The sequence below is a fragment of the Physeter macrocephalus genome, chromosome 3, assembly GCF_002837175.3.
Source record: "Physeter macrocephalus isolate SW-GA chromosome 3, ASM283717v5, whole genome shotgun sequence".
Classification (NCBI taxonomy): Eukaryota; Metazoa; Chordata; class Mammalia; order Artiodactyla; family Physeteridae; genus Physeter; species Physeter macrocephalus.
The window spans coordinates 4,037,303-4,056,730 of record NC_041216.1 but is presented as its reverse complement, the minus strand read 5'-3'; the positions used below and the strand labels follow the sequence as shown (position 1 = coordinate 4,056,730).

Sequence of the window (19,428 nt, the reverse complement as noted above, 5' to 3'; positions counted from 1 at the left end):
CCCATTTCTATGAAATATCCAGAACAGGTAAAATCTATAGAAACTAAAAGCAGACTTGTGGCTGTCAGGGGCTGGCGGGGAGGGGAAACTCAAAATAGTGGCTTAATGAGTACGGGTTTTCTTTTGTGGTGATGGAAATGTTTTGGAACTAGATAGAGGTAGTAGTTGGTATACAACACTGTGAATGTACTAAGTGCCAATGAATTGTTCTTTTTTTTTTTTGGCTACACCGCACAGCATTTGGGATCTTAGTTCCCCGACCAGGGATTGAACCTGTGCCCGCTGTCCATGGAAGTCCCTGAATTCTTCATTTTAAAATGGTTAATGTTATGTGAATTTAACCTCAATAAGAAAAATAATATAAAGTAAGCATATACTCTTGGGACTTCCCTGGCAGTCCAGTAGTTAAGACTTTGCCTTCCAGTGCAGGGGGTGCGGGTTCGATCCCTGGTCAGGGAGCTAAGATCCCACATGCCTCAAGGCCAGAAAACCAAAACATAAAACAGAAGCTATATTGTAACAAATTCAATAAAGACTTTAAAAATGGTCCACATCAAACAAACAAAAAAAGCTTTTAAAAAAAAAGTATATACTCTAATAAAGCTCTTGGAAAACTGGAAGAAGAAGAAAGTAACATGTACATCCTCTCATCCAGCAATCCCATTCCAGAAATTTACCCTGAAGAGAGAATCACACAAATGCAGAGATGTTTGTGCAAAGATGTTCATCTCAGCATCATTTATTAAAGCAAAAAAAAAAAAAAAAAAAACCAAAAAACTAAACCTACTACATGTCCTTCAGCAGAAACCTGGTTAAGTAAATTATGATACACCTATAAAATGGAATACTACACAGAGATTAAAAACAATAATGTAGAAAGTTGGAAAGCTTGCACTATCAAATTTCAAGACTTATTATAAAGCTACAGTAACTAAAGACAATGCAATACTGGCAAAAGAACAGACACACAGATCAATGCAACAGATTAGAGGCCCCAGAAGTACACCCACACAAATATAGTCAACTGGTCTTTGACAAAGGTGCAAAGGCAATTCAATGGAGAAAGGACAGTCTTTCAAAATCAGAGCTGGTACAACTGGACATTCATACGTATCTTACACCTTATATAAAAATTCACTCAAAACAGATCACAGGCCTAAATGTAAAATGAAAAGCTATAAAACTCATATGTATATTTAAAAATATATATAAATATATATATAAAACTTCTTTTTTGAAAATAGGAGAAAAATCAGCATGACCTTGGGTTTGGAAATGAGTTGGTTTTTTTTGCTTTTTTTTGGCCGCGGCGCACTGCTTGCGGGATCTTAGTCCCCAGACCAGGGATTGAACGCGGGGCCACGGCAGTGAAAGAACTGAGTCCTAACCACTGGTCTGCCAGGGAATTCCCTGGCAATGAGTTTTTAAGATATGTCACTAAAGCCACAATTCATAAAAGAAAAAAATAGATAAACTGGACTTAATGAAAATGTAAAATTTTCTTTTGTGAAAGACACTGTGAAGAGAATGAAAAAATAAGATACAGATTAGAAGAAAATATTTGCAAATAACATGTCTATATAAAGGATTTGTATACAGAATATATGAAAAAAACTCTTAAAATTCAACAATAAGACAGCCCCCCCAAAAAAAGATCTGACAGACACTTCACCAAAGACATACAGATAGTAAATAAGCATGTGAAAAGATGCTCAACATCATTAACCTTTAGGGGAATGCAAATTAACCACCATAGATACCAGTACACACCTATTAGAATTGCTAAAATTAAAAACAACAATATCAAATGCTGGAAAGAAAACAAAGAAACAGAAATTCTCATTCACTGCTGGTAGGAATGCAAAACGGTACATTCATTTTGGAAAATAGTAGTTTCCTATAAAGTTAAACCAGTCCTGTAAAGTTAAACCACTAGCTATGTTTATAATAGCTTTCTTTACAACTACTAAAAACTTGACACTCAGATGGCCTTTCATATGTCAATGAACATATTACGTACAATGGAATAATACTCGACAACAAAGAGAAATGGACTCATGCAACAACACTGAAGAATTTAAATGTATTTTGCTAAGTGAAAAAAGTCAGACCTCAAAAGCTGCATGTTGTATGACTCCATGTATGTCACCTTCTGGAAAAGGCAAAACTATAGGGACAGAAAACAGATCAGTGGTTGCCAAAAATTGGTGTAGGTAGAGGAGTTGACTACAAAGAGGCCACATAAGGCAATTTTTAGAGTGATGGAAGTGTTCAGTATGGTACTGTGATGGTGGATACCTGACTCTCTCCATTTGTAAAAACCCACAGAACTGTGCACAACAATGAATGCACTCTACTGTATGCAAATTAAAAAAAAATAATAACCAGAATGTCTGAAGAACCAGGACAGAACGCAGACTGCAATAAATGAATCTAATTATATTACAAATGTATGACATAACCTCACTGGAGGGCACAGTGGTTAAGAATCTGCCTGCCAATGCAGGGGATACAGGTTCGAGCCCTGGTCCGGGAAGATCCCACATGCTGTGGAGCAACTAAGCCTGTGGGCCACAACTACTGAGCCTGCATTCTAGAGCCTGCAAGCCACAACTACTGAGCCCGCGTGCTACAACTACTGAAGCCCGCGTGCCTAGAGCGGGCCCATGCTCCGCAACAAGAGAAGCCACCTCAGTAAGAAGCCCACGCACCGCAACGAAGAGTAGCCCCCGCTCGTCACAACTAGAGAAAGCCCGTGCGCAGCAATGAAGACCCAACACAGACAAAAATAAAAAGATAATAAATAAATTTATTTTTAAAAAGGACCCAACACAGCCAAATAAATAAATTAATTAAATAAAGACCCAAAACATACACATAATTAAAAATAAAATAAACTAAAATAGAAGTAGGAAGAATGAAGGAAATTACCACAATAATTATAGCAGGAAAGATTCATTGATAAATGTTAAAATTAGGAGGTGAAACTTTAAGGAAAAACATGATATCTGCATTGCTTCAAGCATCTCCCCTAAAATATTAATTACTGTGGTGCTTTTAACATATGCCCACAAATTCTTTGATACTCCTCCCTTCAGGATGTGGAGCTTAAATCCCCTCGCCTTCAATGTGGGATGGACTTAGCAACTCATTTCCAACAAAGAGAGTATAGAAAGGAAAAATAGGGACTTCCCCAGCGGTCCGGTGGTCAAGACTCCGAGCTTCCACTGCAGGGGGCGCAGGTTCAATCCCCGGTCAGGGAACTAAGATCCCACATGTCACACGATACAGCCAAAAATAAATAAATAAATTTTTAAAAATGAAAAGAAGAAGATTTAACTTTACAGTAGAGGAAGCTGGCAGACACAACCTAAACCAAATGATCAAGGTTAACATCACCAGTTGATGTTAAATCATGCTGACATTATACCCTGATATGATGCAATGAGAAAGGTACTTCACCTATGTGGTATGCCTTCTCAAAATTCATAATCATGTGAAACCATCAGACAAACCCAAATTGAGAGACAATCTACAAAACAGCTGACCAGTACACTTCAAAAAGTAACAAAGTCATGAAAGACAAGGAAAGACCAAGAAATCTGTCACAGACTGGAGACAAGCAGACATGAGGACTAAATGTAATATGGTATCCTATATTGGATCCTGAAACAGAAAAGGGACAGTAGTAGAAAAACTGGTAAAATCCAAATAAAGTCTACAGTTTAGTTAACAGTATTGTGCCTATGTCAATCTCTTAGTTTTGATAAATGTGCCATGATGATATGTTAATTTTAGAAGAAGCTGGGTGAAGAATATACAAGAACTCTCTGTACTATCTTTGAAACTCTTGTGTAAATCTTGTAATTACTTCAAAATTTAATAACTAACAGTAATGTAAAACAGGGTTTCTCAACCTCAGTACAATATATTGATATTTTGGGCCAGATAATTCTCTGTTGGGAGGAGCTGTTTTATGCATAGTAGGATGTTCTGCAGCATTCCTGGCCTCTACCCACTAGACGCTAGGAACCCACCTTTCCATTTGTTACAACCAAAAACGTCTAGAGATTGCCAAGTGTCCCCCGGGGGGGCAAAATTACCCCAGATAGAGACATAGATGAGGGTTCAAGAAAGTAATTTTTGGTAGGGGTGAGATAATAATAGGGCCTACATAATAAGGTTGTGCTGAGGATATTAAATGAGATAATATATGTCAAACTTCTAGAACACTGCCTGACATACATTTTATTATTGTTATTATTTTCAGTATTATTATTATTCATGGTACAGTGGTAAGAGCTTGAACTCTGGCTGCCACAGTGAGGAAGGAGCAGCGGTGAAGTTCCAGCTCAGAAGTAGGGCCCCAAAGGTAAGCAAAGAGACAAACAGGACCCTGGTCTGATTCAAACTTATCTAAAGAATCCAACAAACTATACAGGAAACCAAAACCAGTTCAGTTAAGCCATACTAGAGTATATGCAGAGCACACAGGTGAATTCCTATATACCCAAATAACTTACACCCCTCAAACATATATTCCTTCTTGAAGTGGAGCTGTTTCAACATCCTGCCCCAGGCACTGAAACATCAGGGCAGCACCTCATCCTCACAGATCTGAAACTGCAAGTCCCATCTGTGCTCTCCTATGGTTTCCCATTGAGCCAGTAGTCACTGCTCTTTCCTTACATAACATGGGAGGTTTGACCCTAAAGTTCTTCCCACAGCTGCAAAAAAACTGAATATATATGTACAACCCACCCAAGCTTAATACTGTAGCCAAAGGAAAACCAAATTCACTCACAACGGATCTGAACCCAGGGACCTAGAAATTAATGTATATTTTTTTAGATGAGTCAAAAGTTTTGAGATTTCCTCTGGCCTACTCTCAAGCTCAGTCCTTTAAAACACTGCCTCTGTAAGTTGTGGCAAGTAGCCTCTGGATAACCCTCATTTCTCCTAGTTAACAGATTTTTCTAGCTTTCATTTTCATGTCCTGGTAAGCCACTGTGATCCACTATCCCATCTCTCCTTTCATATCTCTCCTCCAGGCAACCCAGATCTCCCTTGAGCACTATCAGACAAACAGTCCTTTGGTAAAAAAACACTGCTCCTGAATTATGTTCCAAAGCAGACAAAGAATGCAGAACTCCACATTTATTAGGTGACACATAGCCTGCTTACTAGTCAGACTGCCAAAAATAATTTGCTTCCCCTCTTGTAGATTTAGGCAAACACAAGGGAACTGTGCTCCTATGTATGACTACTGCTTCTCCACAGGACTTGAAGAAATAAGGCATTAGAGATACTTCCTCTCTATAAACCCAAATAGAACACTTTGTTTATTTTCTCTTGGCATATAGTTGGTAGTCTGTATTTCCAGGCAGCGATTGTACATCTTTTGGCAAGTGCCTTCAAATTTCTCAGTACAATGTTTCATCCAGTCACTGAAGGCGACGCATTGTACCTTAAATTTACATGGCAAGAAAAAGACTCAGACTGAAAAGAAGACCTTCAGTATCATCTTCCTGCAATATATCAGACACTACACATGAGTTAGAAGATCCAGATCCAATTCCCAGGTGTGCAAGTGTCTTGCAGTGTGATCTCTAGTCTGCTCTTTAATCTTTCTGCACCTCAGTTTTTCCATCCTGGAAAACAGGGATTGTATTACCTGTGCCTCCTTGAATTTAGACTCTTACTGCTAGCTGAGAATATTTATGCTTCTACAACTTGTGAAACTGGGGTTTGGAAAACTCAGAAAATTAAGCACAAATGTTTCTCACTTTTGTCAGCCTTACCATGAAAAATCCACAGTTGAGCCCAGCAGAAGTCCCTAAGCAAGTAATCCCTCAGAAAGTTAGTTCTGACTTCCCACTCAACAGACCACTGACACAAGAATGAGAAGTGAGAGGCCAGGCAGGACCTCAGGTGCTACATGGCTAAAAAAGCAAGTCATTGTCTATTATGTTCCCGGACAATATTATCACCCTAGACACACTACCCTTAACACCCATTGTGGTTTTATCTCAAAGAAGCTACCTCAATACCTAGAGCACTTACTTCTTCAATGTTTACAAAAAACAAGCACTTTCCCTGGATGGGAAGTACCCTGCTGGGATTGCCTTGGGATGACCCTACAGTTAAGGTAGGACAAAGGGATGACAAAAGAAGTATGAGGTGCAAGAGAATTTAAGATTTAAGGCAGTGTTTTACAATCCTTTCTGAGTTACTGGTACAATTCTGAAATACAGGCAGCAAGAGATTATTAAAATTCAAATACTGATTTTTAGAAAGATCAATTTGGAAACTTGAAAAACCTTTCTAATTATCCACTTTCCATGTGGTCCCCCTTTAGTCTGTGTGGCTGTCACAACAAGGAAGTTTACTGCTCAGTCTAGGCTCTCCACAAGGCCTAGTTTCCCTCTGTTCCAGTAAACACTGCCTTTGGTATCTTCGAATTATTGACATTAAATTATATCTCAGCTGCAGTAAATTTCAGCCCCCTAGCAATGCATCACATGGCCAACACTCAGCTCAACACTCAATTTGAGAGATATCATTATGAATTCACACTAAGATCCACAATATGAATCCTAAAATACATTTTATACCCTGATCAAAATGCAGCACACTCCTGTGAAGGATGAGTGTCATACAAGAAATACTCTCTAATAATTGAATCCCACAGCTCCTGCCTCATCTAAAGGGATAACTTTGTGTATGGATAAGGCAGGCACTGAGCATGGAAAGTAGAGACCTATGTCCAACTCCAGGTCTGCTACCTACTGTAAGACCTTGTACCTGTTTCCTTAACTGTGAGGTGATAATAATGTCTACCTTACAAGGTTATTGTGAGGATAAAAAAGCAAATGTAAGCATTTTATAAACAGTGCTATTCAAATTTAAGTTATTATTCTGCCTGTGGATTTAACTAAAGCTGAAAAAGTTCTTTTAAGAAGCTGGTTAGGGCTTCCCTGGTGGCACAGTGGTTGAGAATCTGCCTGCCAATGCAGGGGACACGGGTTTGAGCCCTGATCTGGGAAGATCCCACATGCCACGGAGCAACTAGGCCCGTGAGCCACAACTACTGAGCCTGCGCGTCTGGAGCCTGTGTTCCGCAACAAGAGAGGCCACGACAGTGAGAAGGCCCGTGCACTGCGATGAAGAGTGGCCCCCGCTCGCCACAACTAGAGAAAGCCCTCACACAGAAACGAAGACCCAACACAGCCAAAAATAAATAAATAAATTAAAAAAAAAAAAAGATCTGCTTTAAAAATAAAAAAAAAAAGAAGAAGCTGGTTAGGGACTTCCCTGGTGGCACAGTGGTTAAGAATCTGTCTGCCAATGCATGGGACATGGGTTTGAGCCGTGGTCCGGGAAGATCCCACATGCCGTGGAGCAACTAAGCCGGAGCACCACAACTACTGAAGCCCGTACGCCTAGAGCCTGTGCTCCGCAACAAAGAGTAGCCCCCACTCTCTGCAACTAGAGAAAGCCTGTGTGCAGCAACAAAGACCCAACATAGCCATAAATAAATAAATAAATAACGCGGGTTCGTGCCCCGGTCTGGGAAGATCCCACGTGCCGCGGAGCGGCTGGGCCCGTGAGCCATGGCCGCTGAGCCTGCGCGTCCGGAGCCTGTGTCCGCAACGGGAGAGGCCACAACAGTGAGAGGCCCCAGTACCGCAAAAAAAAAAAAAAAAAAAAAAGAACGTCATTTGTTCACATGCTTACAAAAATTTTCTGAGTCAACCTCAAGTCACTGAAAAGCATTATCTCCTTTCGTTGGCTAAAAAACAAGCAGAGCAGCACTACCCTACCAGGAGCATGGTGAGCAAAGAAAGAAATGAAGAGCTGCGTATACCCACAGTGAATGGGGCAGAGATACTTTATTTCATTATTTGAACTGAAAAGAAAAATTAAAGGTCAAAGTTTTCCAACGGGTCTGAGAGGAATATATCCATGTTTTGAATATTAAACACAACCTATTGCCAGTGCAGAAAGCTCAATTATCTTCAAAGTGTTTTTCACACATTAATTAATCCTCATGGCATCCCAAGGATGAAAGAAATTTAATTTTCATATTCTAGTTATTTATAACAACAGGAAGAATCTAAGTGGATCGTGATGTGCCATTTTGATAAGACAGGTCAACAAATGTTTCATCAAATGTTAAGGATCTACCATACCATCAGCACTATATAAGGCACAAAGTTTCTAACTGATGTGGCCCATTTCACATCGAGCAAGACTTTTAGCAAGCTCAACCTTATGGTACACAGCTATGAGTAAAGAAACATTTCTGAATGATGTATAACAGCAATTACAGAGCTATAACCAATCCTTATTGCCAGAACCCGCTAATTTACTTAAAAACATTTGTAAAATTAAGATGTTTTATTGAGAACGCTTTCCTGACAAGGACTATGGGTGGTACATGAGGAAGAGGCGGAAACAGGGAGCAACAGTGTTGTGTTATTTTAAATAGGATTGTCAGAGGCCTCAACAAGATGACACCTAAGTAAAGACCTGAACAAACAGAGGAAGCAAGCCACATGCTTATGTAGGGGAAGACATTCCACCAAGCAGAGGGAACCTCTGAGTGTAAGAGTCCTAACATGGGATCACACCTGCTGCATTCTTCACACACCCACTAGACTTTCCCCATGGATGTCCTGCTGCCACCTCCACTGTGCCCCGCCAGATCTTCCTGACTTCCAGGCTCACCATACTCTCCCAGGCACACAAACCTGAAACACACTGTGTGCACTGCTCTCTTCTTTCCACAATCAGTGACCAACTTATACTGTAACATGATACTACCTTCAAAATGTTACATCTTTCTCTTCCATTCATTCCCACTAACATACCAGCCCAAAATTACAGAACATTAAGACTGCAATGGACCTTAGATATTATCAGTGCAACGCCATCTTACTGAAGCCCATATTACCCAAGTCTCGGAAGTATCAAGCCAAAGACCTATTATTATTACATTCTTGGATTTTTTTTTGGTATGCCCCTCCCACCCACCCCCAAATTCAATTCATCAGCATACTGCTCACAAATGAATGCTTCTTACACACTGTCTTCATCATGTTACTCATCCCCCATTCCACAATATCTACAATACCTGTTAAATAGTCTCCTTTCACTGTCCTACATGCACACTAAGCTCATTTCACCTTCCAAATCTTCATTCACATTCCTTCGATGCCTTTTCTTCTTTATCTATCTAAAACTCACCTATCCTTCAAGTCCCTTTTCACAGAGCCTTTCCATGACTATATCAGCTTTCACTGATTTCTCTCTTCTCAGAAATTCTACGGTTTATCATAAGATCTAATACGGTAGTCTCTCTCCTCCCCACCTCCCATCCCCACCCCTTGCAAAGCATCACTAATAACTCACTTCAAACACGTGTTAACTTGCTTTGTTTCATGTTTATCTGGACTAAAACTCCTTGAAGACAGGGATTGCAGTTTTGTCTCTCCAAAACGGCCTTGCAGAAAATAGCACCTAATCATATTTTTAGCACTTACTATGTGCCTGATATTGTATTAAGTGCTTTACATATTTAATCTCGCTTAACCATCACAATAATATCGTGTTATTGATATTATTCTTCCTATTTTACAGAAGAAACAAAGACATGAAGAGGTCAGGCTGAGGATGCATATCTTAGAAAAGACAAGGCTGGGATTTGAGCTAAAGTCTGCCTCTCAAAGCCAGCACACAGTAGAGGTTGTGAACAAAGATTTGTTGAATTATCTTAATCATCTGATGTGTGTTGATGGTCGTGTCATCCCACATGAATTAATGAGGGTGGAAACCATGCCCAGAGTTTACGGGGTACAGTGGGGAGAAGGACTGCCCCTCCTTGCTTAATACCCATCAGGTGCTAGGTTCAGCACGGGGCATTTCACCGAGCATCTAATTTACACTGTGAAAACTCTTAACCTGTAATTCCTCCATCGGAGATTTACCCCAAATGTCACCCATCCTCAATCGGAGCACAAATGCTCCCAGGTGTGATGTGTTCACACTCCTTCTGGGCCTCCCTGTGGCTCAAGGAAGAGGGCAAAGCCTCCTGATTCCCATCAGCCGGTACGTTAAAAATCTCAGCATCATAAAGCATTTGCCAAGTGCCTGGACTTTTTCAGGACAGGCCACCCTGCTCTTCTTTCTAACACTCATGTTCTCACTTATTAAGCACCAGAGCCCTGTGAAGTAAGTGGCATTTTCTCCACTTCACGGATAAATAACGTCCCCCCAAACCGACACTGTTTAGGTCACGTGGTCGATGGCAGATGAGGGAGAAGAATCCAGGTCTCCTGACTATCCACCCTGCTTCATTCCCTCAGCAGACACTCGTAGATGGTAAATGATTTATCCTGGTGTCGCTGGGAACTCTAAATAGCAAAAGCTCTGGAATAATTTTCTTTCAAAAGGTATATAATGGACACCTATAGGTCAACCTTAAAGCTTCAAATACCATCTCCAAGTATTCGCTTAGTGACACAGAGATAGTCGTTTCACCTCCCTAAGTGAATTCCCTCATCGGTAAATGGAGATAATAACAGTACCTACACCAGTAGGTAATACAGTAATATCCTGAGAAGTAAATGAGATGATGGCAGTGAAACACCTGGCACGATGTCCGGCATATGGTGGGCGCCTAGGAATTATTGGTGCCCTTCCCCGGCCCCCTCCGCCCCACAGCCTCGGGGTTCACCCACTACCACCAAGCGACAGGGTATCCAATCAGCCAGAGGCCTCCGGTTTACCAGGCTGGGGACAGCCGCACTGTCATACCTGCATGGAGTCAGCGCTGACGATCTCGCCACCGAGCCGCTGGCCTAGCTGTAACGCCAGCGTGGATTTGCCGGTACCCGTGGCCCCGAGAATTACTACAAGAGGCAGTGTCCGTTTTAGACCCCGGAGGCCAGGGCCCGCAGACACAGCTCGTGCAGCCGCTACCGCCGCCATCTTAAAGAAGTCTACGCTTGCGCAGGAGCAGCTGTCCCCATGGCAACCGTCAGTGCGTCTGCGCGGACCTCGGGCTCTGAAGGGAGGGTGCGGAGGGAGGAAGGAGGTGAGGGACCCAGGTCCCCACGCTCAGAAGCTTCCGCTGTGACTGCCATCAACTAGCTGCTGATGTGAGAACCTCAACTACCTCCTCTCTTAAGTGGGGCATGGCAGTCGTATCTAAAATAGATCTATCCGTATTATTCTTTCACGGCACCCAGTTCTTTTTCTTCATAGCACTAATTACAATATGAAATTATATATTGACCTCTTGTCCATTGTCTGACTTTCTCTCCAGACTGTTAGTTCTATAAAGGCAAGGAACAGATTCTGCCTCGGTCACTACTGTATCTCCAGTACAGTACCTGATACCGAACAGACACCCAATAATTGTTAATAGAGGGGAGAATGGCTTGCATATCTAGTGCTACAGCCAGTGAGCTCAGAGGTGTGGCGTTCTCCAGGATCAGATCTACCCAGTTCTCAGGCAAGGGCGGCTGCTCTAATGTTTTCATCCAACAACTCAAACTGAGACACAATCATAAGGCAGAACAAGATTTTTCATCTATTTGGCGAAAAGATGCAAGAGATGGGGTGAGAACAGATAAAAAAACAAGCAGGTAAACAACCCACAACATACAAAGGGAAAAAATAAGGAAGGCAGAAAGGATAAAATAGTAGCAACCCTCAGATTAAAGTGGGGGTGGGGAAAACTAGGTCCAGAGAGGACCAAAATTCTGGGGACTACACAACCTTTAAGAAAGGCCTATGGGGGATTTCCCTGGCAGTCCAGTGGTTAAGACTCCACGCTTCTACTGCAGGGGGCACGGGGTGGATCCCTGATTGGGGAACTAAGATCCTGCATGTGGCGTGTAGCCAAAAAAAAAAAAAAAAAAAAAGAACGTTGGAACCAGAGGAACATGGGTTCAAATCCCAACTCTGCCACTTGTCAGCTGAGTGACTTCACACAATTCGCTTAGCCTCAGTTTTCTCATCCTTAAGTACCTCTCAAGACTGCCTGCCATAAGGAGAAAATGAAGTAATGCCTGAAAAGTGCCTGCTACAACGCCCTGGCACATAATCACCACCATTTGTTAAACATTTTGTATTATAATAGTAACACCCCATCTGCCTTACTAAAGAGGTTAGAGCAGCAGCCTAAGGGCAGAGGAATTTTCAGTAATGTGTGAAAGTGCCTAAATACCTATTCTACTAACCCTTTGTTAGCCAATTTAAGAGTCTTAATTGTTTTCTGCCTGAGATTACTACCTGGCTCTGCCTAGCTCACAGGTCATATCACCCTTGGGTCAGAGGAATCACCCCTGGATGGTTAGAGAATATGATAGGCCTGCCCTGAATGACTGCCAATAAATACATTTCTCAATCACTTGGATCACCCCTGGCATAATGGCCATTCTTGCAGACCCAGCCTAAACCTTGTAGTCACATATATCCCAGGGTCCTTGTACCTCCTTTTCTCAGTCCAGCCTGCTTTGATCAAAAGCCTTGTTCTCTCCAATTTGTGGTACCCGCCTGGGGCTGGTTTTAAAATCTAGATGTGTGGCCACATATTGGCAGACACTCTCACATGATGGTTGTTAACTGTAGAGCCTTTGCCTGCAGATTTTCCGAGGGTACAGTTACCTTGACAACAAGCAGAAAGAAGGCAGGCCGGAGAAATGATGCAAATAAAGCAAAAGGGAGGCTAATTTCATGATGACAATCTGACCATGACAGAGGAGGCTCACTCACAGATGGGAAAGTACTGTCCAAGTCATGACCAGGTGACTGTTATGAGAGAGAGAAAGAGAGAGAGAAGGGGGGTGGTGGTGGTGGAATTTACCACTGAGAGACCAGAAGAGGGAGAGGCTGGTTACCAAGGCAACTGGGGAGCAAGGAATGAAAAAATGGGGCTTCACCACAGCAGCAGAAAATTGCTTCTAGCCAAGCAACACAGGACTGTTGCTATAGAAACAAAGAGAACAGGGATCCTGTAGACCATGGGGAGAATTATCACTGAAATACTGAGCAGGAAAGACTCCTAAATCAGGATGGAGCCTGTAGTCCAAAACAAATGAGGAGAAGTGAGAAAAAAACATCATACCATTTCCATTCATTGTAATTCTGCCAGCCCCACCAAAGGAGAATGGGAACATATTTTTTTAACACCTTTAAGCAATTTTATTTGTACCTCTGTCTCCCTAACGATCTTCTGAACTCTAAATTATACTAAGAATAGTTCCTGAAAGATAATCTGTAACTTGAAATCCTAATTAGAGAGATTAAGTTCAAGGGAAAATTGGGAAATTGAAGTCTATGATCAAGAGTTAATAAGTATTTATAAAAAACAACATAAAACCCTCTAATGGGCAGCTTTGCAGGGTAATAAGGAGACAAAAGGCGGCAAAAGGGAGTCAGAAAAGCTATTTGTGGTCATGCCCAGGTATTAGCCCTGACCCCTCTCTGCCTTGTATGAGGCCAGATGGGAAATAGCTTATTCTGAAAGATAGCTCAACAGGAAAGGGAGTCTCTCACTCAAAGTGTATGTGTGTATCTAGAGGTGAGGAAGCAGAAGCTCATCTCAACACACTTCACTGCTTACAGATTATTTGGGGTTAAAAAAAATTAGTTTACAAGGCAAAAATGCTGGGATACGTTCAGTCTGGAAGAGCATGTCTAAAATGCAGGAATGAGGTACTAGGGAGACTCAAATTACTTGGAGGGTAACAATTCTTGCCTGCCCTTCTGAAAGTCCACAGTCAGCCACCTAATTGTTACTGCCAGTGTGGGTGTGCTGTACCCTGGGGCAGATGGGTAGTCAGGATGGGCAACCTCTAGGTTGCCTCACATTCTTTAGGAAATTGAGAGCAGTACATGAGGTGGAATGGGCATGGGAACATGGCAGAAAAGGAGAAAGGGAGAAGTGCAGAAAGGTAGAGGGGAAATCTAGGTGTGATGACCCAATTAAAAATTTTTTTACAAAAAGAAAGAAACATAGGGAGAAGGTAAAGTTGAAGCCATTAAGAGTGGAAGGGTCATTCAAAATGGAGCATCCAGGAAGTCTGAACGTTTTGGAATTCTACAGGATGCTGTGACATGGAAAGGAAGAGGTATATGCCGTGGAAGGCCTGAAGCATCTGTTCCCAAGGTAAGAGAAGAAAGTTGGGTCAAAGATAAACACTAGCTTTTTGATACAATCCAAAGTGCCGGGAATTCCCTGGCAGTCCAGTGGTTGGGACTCTGTGCTTCCACTGCTGGGGGCCCGGGTTCAATCCCTGGTCAGGGAACTAAGATACTGCAAGCCGCACAGCCAAAAATAAATTTTTTTTTAATCACAAATTAAAACAAAAAAGCAAAGTGCCTTTGCAGCCTGGCCCCCATCCTAATTAGGCACCCCCAAATAAAAAAATGTTTCATGCAGGAATATTTCATGATGAACATGGTGCCTATATTTGTTTCCTAGGACTACCATAACAAAATTATCACAAACTGGGTGGCTTAAAAAAACAGAAATGTATTCTCTCACAGTTCTGGAGTCTAGAATCCCAAAATCAGTGCACTGGTAGGGCCACACTCCCATGCTCCCCCTCTAGGGAAGAATCCTTCCCTGCCTCTTCTTGCTTCTGGTGGTTGCTGGGAATCCTTGACATTCCTTGGTTTGTGGCAGGATGACTCCAATCCTGCCTATCTCACATGGCCATCTTCTCTGTTGTACGTGTGTCTCTGTCCGAGAATTTCCCTCTCTCTTTTTTTTTTTTTAAATAAATTTATTTACTGGGGCTTCCCTGGTGGCGCAGTGGCTGAGGGTCCGCCTGCCGATGCAGGGGACGCGGGTTCGTGCCCCGGTCCGGGAAAATCCCACATGCCACGGAGCGGCTAGGCCCGTGAGCCATGGCCACTGAGCCTGCGCGTCCGGAACCTGTGCTCCGCAACGGGAGAGGCCACAACAGTGAGAGGCCCGCGTAACGCAAAAAAAAAATTTATTTACTTATTTGTTTGTTTCTTTAATTTTTGGCTGTGTTGGGTCTTCGTTGCTGCATGTGGGCTTTCTCTAGTTGCAGCGAGCGGGGGCTACTCTTCGTTGCAGTGTGCGGGCTTCTCATTGCGGTGGCTTCTCTTGTTGCGAAGCATGGGCTCTAGGCGCGCAGGCTTCAGTAGTTGTGGCACGTGGGCTCAGTAGTTGTGGTGCACAGGCTTAGTTGCTCTGCGGCATGTGGGATCTTCCCAGGCCAGGGCTCAAACCCGTGTTCCTTGCATTGGCAGGCAGATTCTTAACTACTGCACCACCAGGGAAGCCTGAGAATTTCCCTCTCTTGAGAACACCAGTCACTGGATTAGAGCCCACCCTAATCCAGTATGACCTCATCTTAACTTGATTATATCTGCAAAGACCGTATTTCAAAATGAGGTCACATTCACAGGTTCTGGATAGTCATGAATTTAGTGGGGGACAATATACAACCCAGTACAGTGTCTGTGAGTAATCACAACACCTTCTATTGGTTTGGTGAATGGCTGTTTCCATTACTGTTGCCATTGGTGATTGGCCAGTTCAAATCTAGGAGCATCGGAATGGCTCAAAACAAGTGAGGGGAAGAAGAGAGTAGAGCTCACCATAAACCATGGAGTTACCATGGTTTCTGTAACTCCTAAAGTTGAGTTATAGAGTTTGCTCTAGAGCACACCAGAATGTTCTCAAAGAGAGATCACTTCCTGCCTTCTCAGATCTCCAAGAGGGCCTACACACGCACAGGGATCCCCGAAGGCTGCAAAATCAGAGTGGGGAGGTGCAAAAGGGGAAAAGATGCAGAGCAATCAGAGGTCCTTTCCGGTTCTAATCTCATGGCTCCTTCAATCCCTCTCCTCTACTTCTCTGGCCCTTTCTCTTTCTTGTGGCTTGGCACTGTGGGCCTTCATCATCTTCATATATTGATGAGTCTCAAATCTGTATCTTCATTTCAACCCCCTTTCTAAAGCTTTAATGTCACATTTCCAACTTCCTGTTGGGTGCTCTATTTTGAATGACCCCATTACCTCAATCTCATTGTGTCCCAAACCACAATCAGTTTCTTTTCCTGACTTCCCTATTTCAAAGAATCACAGAGGATGTTTGTGGCAAAAAGATCCTCTTAGAAATCCAGTGCAACCCCTCTTTTGTAAAAATGAGACCACCTGGCCTGCAGATCAGACCAGATTCCTCCCCCTTCCCCAGATTCCACACAACCTTCCCAATCCTCTCTTCCGCATAGCATAGCTATTCCCTTAGCTTAGAACACCTTCTTCCTCTTCAACTAGCCAAATACTCCTGGAACTCATATTTCCAGTTAAAGTCACAGTATCTCCAACAAGAACTTTCTTGACGACTCCAAAGTGTTCTCTTCCCCTTCTGAGGCTTGCAGCCCTTGTCTGAGACACATTTTGCTTTACTTTGTGATCACGTTTGCACACGCATAAACTTCCATAAGGAACCATCACTTCATATATCATGGCTCTTACTATGTGGGCACTATTCTAAGCTCTTTATTTTATTTTAATTAATTAATTTATTTATCTATATTTGGCTGCGTTGGGTCTTTGTTGCTGCGTGCAGGCTTTCTCTAGTTGCAGCGAGCAGGGGCTACTCTTCCTTACAGTGCGTGGGCTTCTCATTGTGGTGGCTTCTCTAGTTGCGGAGCACGGGCTCTAGGCGCACAGGCTTCAGTAATTGTGGCTTGAGAGCTCTGGAGCGCAGCCTCAGTAGTTGTGGCGCATGGGCTTTGTTGCTCCACAGCATGTGGGATCTTCCCAGACCAGGGATCAAACCTGTGTCCCCTGTATTGGCAGGTGGATTCTTAACTACTGCGCCACCAGGGAAGTCCTAAGCACTTTAAATATAGTAACTTATTTAATCTTTGCAACAGTCCTATGAGGTAGATGTTAATATTATATCCATTTTATTTTATTTTTTATTTTTTGCAGTACGTGGGCCTCTCACTGTTGCGGCCTCTCCCGTTGCAGAGCACAGGCTCTGGACGCTCAGGCTCAGCGGCCATGGCTCACGGGCCTAGCTGCTCCGCAGCATGTGGGATCTTCCTGGACTGGGGCATGAGCCCGTGTCCCCTGCATCGGCAGGCGGATTCTCAACCACTGCACCACCAGGGAAGCCCAATATTATATCCATTTTAGAGAAGAAGGAAACTTCTAGGACTCAAGGGAGTTGAGTGATATGCCCAAACATCACATAGGTAGTAACCCCAAGTACCTGTTCTTAACTAGTTTACTATGCCATCTATACCACCTTCTGTGAATATTTTTGTATCTCCACAGGACATGGCTCCAACCCCTTGTTCCAATGTTTTTCTAAGTGTGACCTCGGGAAATCCCCCTCCCTGCTTGCTTGTCAGTGTAGATTCCTGGTCCTGACCTACTACATCAGGGTCTTGGGGATGCATAGATTCTTAAGGTCCACTCAGGTTTGAGGATCATTGCCTGAACAAAAATAGGCATTAGAGGATTTAATAACTGAATGGAGTCATTGACTCCAGCTCAGTTTGAAGACACTGCAGTGCCCAGTGAGGACAAATGGAGGGCCCTTATGTGTAACAGCATCACAGACTCACAGCTCCTGCCTGCCATGGGTCATGAGATGCTGTGGACCAGTCAGAGGCTCAGGTCTTTGCCCTCCTTTACTCCTCTGCTCATCTCAGTCTCCCAAAATCCTGTCTACTCCTTCCCGGATGATTTTTTGCCTCTTGAGACATTAATATGTCCATTTCAGATTACTTTAAGTACTCCTTCTGGGAAGATTTCTTATTTTACCAATCCCTTCTATCACCTTCCAAATATGACTGATCTGTGTGGCTTGTTAGATGGTTTAAATAACACTAATCATTTACTGAGCACTTAATATTGTTCACAACAACCCAAAGAAGCAGGTACTATGATTTATACCTGTTTTACAGATGTGGAAACCGGGACTGGGAGATGTTAATAATTTGTCCGAGCTCACAAAGCTGGAAAATACAGAGCCTGATTTGGAATGGAGCTCTGTTGGGTGTGGGAGGCTACTTAACCATACTGCTTCCCACAAGTTTAGAGACAATCCAACACTTACTTCCTGGGCACCGACTGGGCCCCTGGCACTGAGTCTAATTGTTTAATAACTCACCTGATTAGAGACTTTAAGAACATATTTAGATTTGCTCACCAAGAGAATGGCAATCTTAATACAGTTGATCCCTTTGGCAGCAGTTCTAAATAAAGACATTAAGAAGAGCTGTCCACTGGGCTTAAAGTAGAAATGCCCACACACCAACGGAACCTTAGCTGACACATGTACAGACCTCCCCTTTACCCTCTCCAGTCACCCAGTCATCAGTCACCTCCCAACTGGTTATCTTATCCTTAGAATCCTCTTGCACACTCCCTATCACCTTCCAGATCAACAAAGCCATCCCCATCACCCCCTTCTCCTTCTAATGTGCATATTCTGAAATATCCTGACCCCAGGGGGCACTTAAGACAAATTCAGCACTTTTGAGATAGTTCAACCTGTCTCAGTTCCCCAAAATAGCTGCCAATAGGGGCAGGAGTTAAGCACTTGGTTTAGCCTTTGATTGTCTAACAGAGAGGATGGCCTTTCTTTTCCACTCCACGTGTGGCTTCTCAGCTGTCCTTTATTGTCTACGTCCACAACCCCGAGTTGTGTACTTAGTCCCTTAGGTGTACTATTCAGAGGAAAACCTAATTTGTAGAAATTGTTCTCCGAAATCCAGGAATAATCTCCTGGCTATTTTCAGACAAAGATAGAGGTAGGAGTCTGCAGAAGTGAGCTAGGAAGGAGCTTAAAATACTTCACATACCAGAAACACCCTCCCTTCCCCCCAGGAGATGGCTTTATTCCCACTCCTTTCTCAATAGTCAGACTCAAAGGAGCTGAAGCTTAGAGGCAGACAGTTGGTACTAGCTGCCTAGGCTCAGACAAATGACTTAAATGTCTCTGAGCTTCAGTTTGCTCACCTGTGAAATGGGGCTGACACCACCCTGATCTCCAGGTTATTGTGGGAATTAAGGTATGTAAAACAACATCAGCATCAGCGTTAGGGCCTGTACCTAGGAGTCCCTAAGATTTTATTGAGGACTCATGAATTCTTTCAAGTTCTAGTAAAGCGAGAGAAGCCCTACAAACTAGTTTCTTGACAAGTGGAAGGATGAACGCACTGGGAACAGAGTGACTATAACTAAAAGAGGGAAATGGAGTTGTTGTTTTTTAAAATTTATTTATTATTTATTTTTGGCTGCGCTGTGTCTTCATTGCTGCACTCGGGCTTTCTCTAGTTGCGGCGAGCGGGGGCTACTCTTCGTTGCGGTGCGCGGGCGTCTCAGTGCGGTGGCTTCTCTTTTTGCGGAGCACGGGCT

The 19,428-nt window shown here is 43.0% G+C and overlaps 1 protein-coding gene across 2 annotated transcripts in view; it reads right to left on the bottom strand.

Annotated features, from left to right (window-relative positions):
- The window catches only part of TRIT1 (tRNA isopentenyltransferase 1), a 42,950-nt gene extending 31,958 nt beyond the window's left edge, over window positions 1-10,992 (bottom strand). For both annotated transcript variants that reach the window (XM_007119513.3, XM_028485905.2), the window contains exon 1: window positions 10,819-10,992. In XM_007119513.3, coding sequence (XP_007119575.1) covers window positions 10,819-10,992 — 174 coding nt within the window. The remainder of the gene's footprint in view (window positions 1-10,818) is intronic.
- Window positions 10,993-19,428: the final 8,436 nt, after the last annotated feature.